This window comes from Oncorhynchus gorbuscha, linkage group LG25, assembly GCF_021184085.1.
Source record: "Oncorhynchus gorbuscha isolate QuinsamMale2020 ecotype Even-year linkage group LG25, OgorEven_v1.0, whole genome shotgun sequence".
Taxonomy (NCBI): domain Eukaryota; kingdom Metazoa; phylum Chordata; class Actinopteri; order Salmoniformes; family Salmonidae; genus Oncorhynchus; species Oncorhynchus gorbuscha.
Window position 1 is genome coordinate 49,622,005 of NC_060197.1, and position 9,910 is coordinate 49,631,914.

The following is a 9,910-nucleotide window of genomic DNA, read 5'->3' on the forward strand; positions in this document are numbered from 1 at the left end:
GGAGTAGCAGTGTTGTCTGTGGTGATCCATGTTTCCGTCAGTGCCAAGAAGTCGAGGGACTGGAGGGAGGCATAGGCTGAGATGAACTCTGCCTTGTTGACCGCAGATTGGCAGTTCCAGAGGCTACCGGAGACCTGGAACTCCACGTGGGTCGTGCGCGCTGGGACCACCAGAGTAGGGTGGCCGCGGCCACGCGGTGAGGAGCGTTTGTATGGTCTGTGCAGAGAGGAGAGAACAGGGATAAACAGACACATAGTTGACAGGCTACAGAAGAGGCTACGCTAATGCAAAGGAGATTGGAATGACAAGTGGACTACACGTCTCGAATGTTCAGAAAGTTAAGCTACGTAGCAAGAATCTTATTGACTAAAATGATTAAAATGATACAGTACTGCTGAAGTAGGCCAGCTGGCAGTGGGTGCGTTGTTGACACTACACTAATCAAGTCGTTCCGTTGAGTGTAATAGTTTCTGCAGTGTTGCTATTCGGGGCTAGCAGGCTAGCTAGCAGTGTTGTTTACGTTACGTTGCGTTAAAAGAACGACAATAGATGGCTAGCGAACCTAGAAAATCGCTCTAGACTACACAATTATCTTTGATACAAAGACGGCTATGTAGCTAGCTAAGTAGCTAGCTACGATCAAACAAATCAAACCGTTGTACTGTAATGAAATGAAGTGAAAATGTGATACAACCTGTGAATGCGACCGGGTAGTTGAGTTCTATACAGAAGACGTTGGCTAGCGTTGGCTAGCTGTTGGCTAGCTAGCAGAGTCACCTACGTTAAGGACGACAAATAGCTGGCTAGCTAACCTCGGTAAATTAAGATAATCACTCTAAGACTACACACTCTAAACCTAAACAACACAATTATCTTGGATACGATGATACGATGATACGAAGACAGCAAAGACAGCTATGTAGCTAGCTAACACTAAACTAATCAAGTCGTTCAGTTGAGTGTAATAGTTTTCCCAGTGCAGCTAATCAGTGGACGTTAGCTAGCTGGCTAGTGAAGACTACGTTAGGACGGCGAAATACGATAATTACGCAATTATCTTTGATACAAAGACGGCTATGTAGCTAGCTGAGAAGAAATTGCTAAGATAAGACAAATCAAACCGTTGTGATATAATGATATAATGAAATATAATGAAATATAATGAAAAAGTTATACTACCCGTTGGAGCGACGTGCAGATGCGACCACTCGCTCCAACCGGAACCACATCTACAGTAAAGAACAGTAAAGAACACCATGTCTACAGTAAAGAACAGTAAAGAACACCACGTCTACAGTAAAGAACACCACGTCTACAGTAAAGAACACCATGTCTACTGTAAAGAACACCATGTCTACAGTAAAGAACACCATGTCTACAGTAAAGAACAGTAAAGAACACCATGTCTACAGTAAAGAACACCATGTCTACAGTAAAGAACACCACGTCTACAGTAAAGAACACCATGTCTACAGTAAAGAACACCACGTCTACAGTAAAGAACACCACGTCTACAGTAAAGAACACCATGACAACAGTAAAGAACACCATGTCTACAGTAAAGAACACCACGTCTACAGTAAAGAACACCATGTCTACAGTAAAGAACACCATGTCTACAGTAAAGAACACCACGTCTACAGTAAAGAACACCATGTCTACAGTAAAGAACACCACGTCTACAGTAAAGAACACCATGTCTACAGTAAAGAACACCATGTCTACAGTAAAGAACACCATGTCTACAGTAAAGAACACCACGTCTACAGTAAAGAACACCATGTCTACAGTAAAGAACACCATGTCTACAGTAAAGAACACCACGCCTACAGTAAATAACATCACGTCTACAGTAAAGCACGGCGGTGGCAGCATCCTGTTGTGGGGAGGTTTCTATTCAGCTGTTACTGGAGCTCTTATCAGGATAGAAGGGAAAATGGACAATGGAAAAGTGTGACAGATCCTTGAGGTAAACCTGCAGCTCTCTGCCACGAAGTTGGAGTTGGGAAGATGGTACACGTTTCAACATGACAATGACCCAAAGCACATCTCCAAATCAACAGTGGCTGAAGGACAAGAAGGTGAAAGTCCCTGAGTGTTCTAGTAAGAGCCACACACACATATATATACAGTGCCTTGCGAAAGTATTCGGCCCCCTTGAACTTTGCGACCTTTTGACACATTTCAGGCTTCAAACATAAAGATATAAAACTGTATTTTTTTGTGAAGAATCAACAACAAGTGGGACACAATCATGAAGTGAACGACATTTATTGGATATTTAAAACTTTTTTAACAATTCAAAAACTGAAAAATTGGGCGTGCAAAATTATTCAGCCCCCTTAAATTAATACTTTGTAGCGCCACTTTTTGCTGTGATTACAGCTGTAAGTCGCTTGGGGTATGTTTCTATCAGTTTTGCACATCGAGATAATTTTTTCCCATTCATCCTTGCAAAACAGCTCGAGCACAGTGAGGTTGGATGGAGAGCATTTGTGAACAGCAGTTTTAAATTCTTTCCACAGATTCTCGATTGGATTCAGGTCTGGACTTTGACTTGGCCATTCTAACACCTGGATATGTTTATTTTTGAACCATTCCATTGTAGATTTTGCTTTATGTTTTGGATCATTGTCTTGTTGGAAGACAAATCTCTATCCCAGTCTCAGGTCTTTTGCAGACTCCATCAGGTTTTCTTCCAGAATGGTCCTGTATTTGGCTCCATCCATCTTCCCATCAATTTTAACCATCTTCCCTGTCCCTGCTGAAGAAAAGCAGGCCCAAACCATGATGCTGCCACCACCATGTTTGACAGTGGGGATGGTGTGTTCAGGGTGTTGCTTTTACGTCAAACATAACGTTTTGCATTGTTGCCAAAAAGTTCAATTTTGGTTTCATCTGACCAGAGCACCTTCTTCCACATGTTTGGTGTGTCTCCCAGGTGGCTTGTGGCAAACTTTAAACGACACTTTTTATGGATATCTTTAATAAATGGCTTTCTTCTTGCCACTCTTCCATAAAGGCCAGATTTGTGCAATATACGACTGATTGTTGTCCTATGGACAGAGTCTCCCACCTCAGCTGTAGATCTCTACAGTTCATCCAGAGTGATCATGGGCCTCTTGGCTGCATCTCTGATCAGTCTTCTCCTTGTATGAGCTGAAAGTTTAGAGGGACGGCCAGGTCTTGGTAGATTTGCAGTGGTCTGATACTCCTTCCATTTCAATATTATTACTTGCACAGTGCTCCTTGGGATGTTTAAAGCTTGGGAAATCTTTTTGTATCCAAATCCGGCTTTAAACTTCTTCACAACAGTATCTCGGACCTGCCTGGTGTGTTCCTTGTTCTTCATGATGCTCTCTGCGCTTTTAACGGACCTCTGAGACTATCACAGTGCAGGTGCATTTATACGGAGACTTGATTACACACAGGTGGATTGTATTTATCATCATTAGTCATTTAGGTCAACATTGGATCATTCAGAGATCCTCACTGAACTTCTGGAGAGAGTTTGCTGCACTGAAAGTAAAGGGGCTGAATAATTTTGCACGCCCAATTTTTCAGTTTTTGATTTGTTAAAAAAGTTTGAAATATCCAATAAATGTCGTTCCACTTCATGCTTGTGTCCCAACTACAAAAAAATATAGTTTTATATCTTTATGTTTGAAGCCTGAAATGTGGCAAAAGGTCGCAAAATTCAAGGGGGCCGAATACTTTCGCAAGGCACTGTATATACACAACGACACACCAACAGAATTAATGATAACACACACATACACACATATAAACTCAGCAAAAAAAGAAACGTCCTCTTACTGTCAACTGTGTTTATTTTCAGCAAACTTAACATGTATAAATATTTGTATGAACATATCAGGATTCAACAACTGAGACATAAATGTTAAATGTAAATTGAACCAGTTCCACAGACATGTGACTAACAGAAATGGAATAATGTGTTCCCGGACATTTCTGGGGGGAAATGGCCCTAGTCCTCACCCTCTTATCCAACAGGTCCCAGACGGATTGAGTATCGGGCTCTTTGCTGGCCATGGCAGAACACTGACGTTCCTGTCTTGCAGGAAATCATGCACATAACGAGCAGTATGGCTGGTGGCATAGTCATGCTGGAGGGCCATGTCAGGATGAGCCTGCAGGAAGGGTACCACATGGGGGAGGAGGAGCTCTTCCCTGTAACGCACAGCGTTGAGATTGCCTGCAATGACAACAAGCTCAGTCCGATGATGCTGTGACAGACCGCCCCCTCCACCTCCAAATCGATCCCACTTCAGAGTACAGGCCTCGGCGTAATGCTCATTCCTTCAACTATAAACGCGAATCCAACCATCACCTCTGGTGAGACAAAACCGCGACTCGTAGGTGAAGAGCACTTTTTGCCAGTCCTGTCTGGTCCAGCGACTTCCGGCGCCGACTGAGATGGCCGCCTCGCTTCGCGTTCCTAGGAAACTATGCAGTTTTTTGTTTTTTTACGTGTTATTTCTTACATTAGTACCCCAGGTCATCTTAGGTTTCATTACATACAGTCGAGAAGAACTACTGAATATAAGATCAGCGTCAACTCACCATCAGTACGACCAAGAATATGTTTTCCGCGACGCGGATCCTGTGTTCTGCCTTACAAACAGGACAACGGAATGGATCGCATGCAGCGACCCAAGGAAACGACTCCGAAAAAGAGGGAAACGCGGCGGTGTTCTGGTCAGACTCCGAAAAAGGGCACATCGCGCACCACTTCCCAGTATTCTTCTTGCCAATGTCCAGTCTCTCGACAACAAGGTTGATGAAATCCGAGCAAGGGTGGCATTCCAGAGGGACATCAGAGACTGCAACGTTCTTTGCTTTACGGAGACATGGCTTACTGGGAAAACGCTATCCAGGGCGGTGCAGCCAACGGGTTTCTCCACGCATCGCGCCGACAGAAACAAACATCTCTCTGGTAAGAAGAGTGGCGGGGGCGTATGCCTCATGACTAACGGGACATGGTGTGATGAAGAAAACATACAGGAACTCAAATCCTTCTGTTCACCTGATTTAGAATTCCTCACAATCAAATGTAGACCGCATTATCTTCCAAGAGAATTCTCTTCGATTATAATCACAGCCGTATATATCCCCCCCAAGCAGACACATCGATGGCTCTGAACGAACTTTATTTAACTCTTTGCAAACTGGAAAACATTTATCCGGAGGCTGCATTCATTGTAGCTGGGGATTTTAACAAAGCCAATCTGAAAACAAGACTCCCTAAATTTTATCAGCATATCGATTGCGCAACCAGGGGTGGTAAAACCTTGGATCATTGTTACTCTAACTTCCGCGACGCATATAAGGCCCTGCCCCGCCCCCTTTCGGAAAAGCTGACCACGACTCCATTTTGCTGATCCCTGCCTACAGGCAGAAATTAAAACAAGAGGCTCCCACGCTGAGGTCTGTCCAACGCTGGTCAGACCAAGCTGACTCTACACTCCAAGACTGCTTCCATCACGTGGACTGGGACATGTTTCGTATTGCGTCAGATGGGAATATTGACGAATACGCTGATTCGGTGTGCGAGTTCATTAGAACGTGCGTCGAAGATGTCGTTCCCATAGCAACGATAAAAACATTCCCTAACCAGAAACCGTGGATTGATGGCAGCATTCGCGTGAAACTGAAAGCGCGAACCACTGCTTTTAATCAGGGCAAGGTGTCTGGCAACATGACTGAATACAAACAGTGCAGCTATTCCCTCCGTAAGGCTATTAAACAAGCTAAGCGTCAGTACAGAGACAAAGTGGAATCTCAATTCAATGGCTCAGACATAAGAGGCATGTGGCAGGGTCTACAGTCAATCACGGACTACAAGATGAAATCCAGCCCAGTCACGGACCAGGATGTCTTGCTCCCAGGCAGACTAAATAACTTTTTTGCCCGCTTTGAGGACAATACAGTGCCACTGACACGGCCTGCAACGGAAACATGCGGTCTCTCCTTCACTGCAGCCGAGGTGAGCAAGACATTTAAACGTGTTAACCCTCGCAAGGCTGCAGGCCCAGACGGCATCCCCAGCCGCGCCCTCAGAGCATGCGCAGACCAGCTGGCCGGTGTGTTTACGGACATATTCAATCAATCCCTATACCAGTCTGCTGTTCCCACATGCTTCAAGAGGGCCACCATTGTTCCTGTTCCCAAGAAAGGTAACTGAGCTAAACGACTACCGCCCCGTAGCACTCACTTCCGTCATCATGAAGTGCTTTGAGAGACTAGTCAAGGACCATATCACCTCCACCCTACCTGACACCCTAGACTCACTCCAATTTGCTTACCGCCCAAATAGGTCCACAGACGATGCAATCTCAACCACACTGCACACTGCCCTAACCCACCTGGACAAGAGGAATACCTATGTGAGAATGCTGTTCATCGACTACAGCTCGGCATTCAACACCATAGTACCCTCCAAGCTCGTCATCAAGCTCGAGACCCTGGGTCTCGACCCCGCCCTGTGCAACTGGGTACTGGAATTCCTGACGGGCCGCCCCCAGATGGTGAGGGTAGGCAACAACATCTCCTCCCCGCTGATCCTCAACACGGGGGCCCCACAAGGGTGCGTTCTGAGCCCTCTCCTGTACTCCCTGTTCACCCACGACTGCGTGGCCACGCACGCCTCCAACTCAATCATCAAGTTTGCGGACGACACAACAGTGGTAGGCTTGATTACCAACAACGACGAGACGGCCTACAGGGAGGAGGTGAGGGCCCTCGGAGTGTGGTGTCAGGAAAATAACCTCACACTCAACGTCAACAAAACTAAGGAGATGATTGTGGACTTCAGGAAACAGCAGAGGGAACACCCCCCTATACACATCGATGGAACAGTAGTGGAGAGGGTAGCTAGTTTTAAGTTCCTCGGCATACACATCACAGACAAACTGAATTGGTCCACTCACACTGACAGCGTCGTGAAGAAGGCGCAGCAGCGCCTATTCAACCTCAGGAGGCTGAAGAAATTCGGCTTGTCACCAAAAGCACTCACAAACTTCTACAGATGCACAATCGAGAGCATCCTGGCGGGCTGTATCACCGCCTGGTACGGCAACTGCTCCTCCCTCAACTGTAAGGCTCTCCAGAGGGTAGTGAGGACTGCACAACGCATCACCGGGGGCAAACTACCTGCCCTCCAGGACACCTACACCACCCGTTGTTACAGGAAGGCCATAAAGATCATCAAGGACATCAACCACCCGAACCACTGCCTGTTCACCCCGCTATCATCGAGAAGGCGAGGTCAGTACAGGTGCATCAAAGCTGGGACCAAGAGACTGAAAAACAGCTTCTATCTCAAGGCCATCAGACTGTTAAACAGCCACCACTAACACTGAGTGGCTGCTGCCAACACACTGTCATTGACACTGACCCAACTCCAGCCATTTTAATAATGGGAATTGATGGGAAATGATGTAAATATATCACTAGCCACTTTAAACAATGCTACCTTATATAATGTTACTTACCCTACATTATTCATCTCATATGCATATGTATATACTGTACTCTACATCATCGACTGCATCCTTATGTAACACATGTATCACTAGCCACTTTAACTATGCCACTTTGTTTACTTTGTCTACACACTCATCTCATATGTATATACTGTACTCGATACCATCTACTGTATGCTGCTCTGTACCATCACTCATTCATATATCCTTATGTACATGTTCCTTATCCCCTTACACTGTGTATAAGACAGTAGTTTTGGAATTGTTAGTTAGATTACTTGTTGGTTATCACTGCATTGTCGGAACTAGAAGCACAAGCATTTCGCTACACTCGCATTAACATCTGCTAACCATGTGTATGTGACAAATAAAATTTGATTTGATTTGATTTGATTTGTCAGTGAGTTGTGCCCATAGGCAACGTTGTTGTCGGTGATATCTGGTGAGGACCTGCCTTACTACAACAGGCCTACAAGCCCTCAGTCCAGCCTCTCTCAGCCTATTGCGGACCGTCTGAGCACTGATGGAGGGATTGTGCGTTCCTGGTGTAACTCGGGCTGTGATGTTCTTAGGCATCTCACAGTATGGACATTGCAAGTTATTGCCCTGGCCACATCTGCAGTCTTCATGCCTCTTTGCAGCATGCCTAAGGCACGTTCACGCAGATGAGCATGGACCCTGGGCATCTTTCTTTTGGTGTTTTATAGAGTCAGTATAAAGGCCTCTTTAGTGTCCTAAGTTTTCACAACTGTGACCTTAATTGCCTACCATCAGCTGTTAGTGTCTTAATTATGGCTAGGGGGCAGTATTTCAACGTCTGGATGAGAAGCGTGCCCGAAGTAAACTGCCTGTTACTCAGGCCCAGAAGCTAGGATATGCATGTAATTGGTAGTATTGGATAGAAAACACTCTAATGTTTCTAAAACTGTTTAAATAATGTCTGTGAGTATTACATAACTCATAAGAAAACCTGAGGACAATCCATCCAGGAAGTGGGATTTGTTTTATGTGGGTATTTTCAATTGAATGCCTATGCAGTATCTAATGGGTTAGGACCCAGATTGCAGTTCCTATGGCTTCCAATAGATGTCAACAGTCTTTAGACATCGTTTCAGGCTGGTTTTCTGAAAAACGAAGAAGAATGAGACCTTTTGGTCAGTGGACTGAGGAAGAATGCAGAGCTGGTTTGCGGGCGTGACCGATTGCGCGGCCTTCGTTGTTTTCCTTTCTATTGAATATGCTATTGTCCGGTTTAAATATGATCGATAATTTTGACAATTGAAAACCTGACGATTAATTAATTACCGGTACTAATAGGATGTATTAGTCTGCATGTTTTGACTGCCTTGGAGCCAGTGGATTACTGAACGAAACGCACCAACAAAACATAGTTTTTGGGATATAAAGAGGGACTTTATCGAACAAAAATAACATTTACTGTGTAGCTGGGACTCTTGTGACTGCAACCATATGAAGATCTTCAAAGGTAAGTGATTAATTATATCTGATTACAAAAGTTCCTTTACTTGGCTGTAAAATGCTTTTGTAAGCAGGGCGTCCTCAGATAATCGCATGGTATGCTTTCGCCGTAAAGCCTTTTTGAAATCTGACAAAGCGGCTGGATTAACAAGAAGTTCATCTTTTAACTGTATAACACTTGTATTTTTTATGAATGTTTATTATGACTATTTCTGTATTTTGAATTTGGAGCTGTGCAATTTCACCGGATGTTGTCGGGGCGGGTCGCTAGGGGAACGCCTGCGGGAGAAAGGTTAACGACCGTTCCACAGTTGCATGTTCATTCATTGTTTATGGTTCATTAAATAAGCATGGGAAACAGTGTTTAAACCCTTTACAATGAAGATCTGTGAAGTTACGTAGATTTTTATGAATTATCTTTGACTGAATAAGGGATGTTTATTTTTTTGCTGAGTTTATATAGACACACACATATATACACACACAACCACATACCAACAGAATTAATGATAACACACATACCTCATCTGTGATCTGTGAACCAAACGTCACCCATGTTCCTGTGGAAAGAGAAAACTGTCAAACACACACGTAGTATAAGGGTGTGTGTGTGTGTGTGTGTGTGTGTGTGTGTGTGTGTGTGTGTGTGTGTGTGTGTGTGTGTGTGTGTGTGTGTGTGTGTGTGTGTGTGTGTGTGTGTGTGTGTGTGTGTGTGTGTGTGTGTGTGTGTGTGTGTGTGTGTGTGTGTGTGTGTGTGTGTGTGTGTGTGTGTGTGTGTTCTACTCACCTAACCCTAAACATGAAACTCTGAGACCAGATTTTCCCAGATTCCTGAAACAGATCAATCAATCATTTAGCATCCTCAATGTGTGTGTGATTGGTTAGCTGAACTGAATCACATGATCAATCAGTCAATCACCCATCTG

General features: G+C 44.5%; 1 protein-coding gene across 1 annotated transcript in view; it reads right to left on the reverse strand.

Annotated features, from left to right (window-relative positions):
• Positions 1 to 9,910, reverse strand: part of LOC124013889 (voltage-gated potassium channel subunit beta-2-like) — a 116,927-nt gene that overhangs the window by 97,797 nt on the left and 9,220 nt on the right. The window contains exons 2-3 of the mRNA XM_046328440.1: positions 9,772 to 9,815; positions 9,507 to 9,544 (exon numbers count right to left, since the gene is read on the reverse strand). Coding sequence (XP_046184396.1) covers positions 9,507 to 9,544; positions 9,772 to 9,815 — 82 coding nt within the window. The remainder of the gene's footprint in view (positions 1 to 9,506; positions 9,545 to 9,771; positions 9,816 to 9,910) is intronic.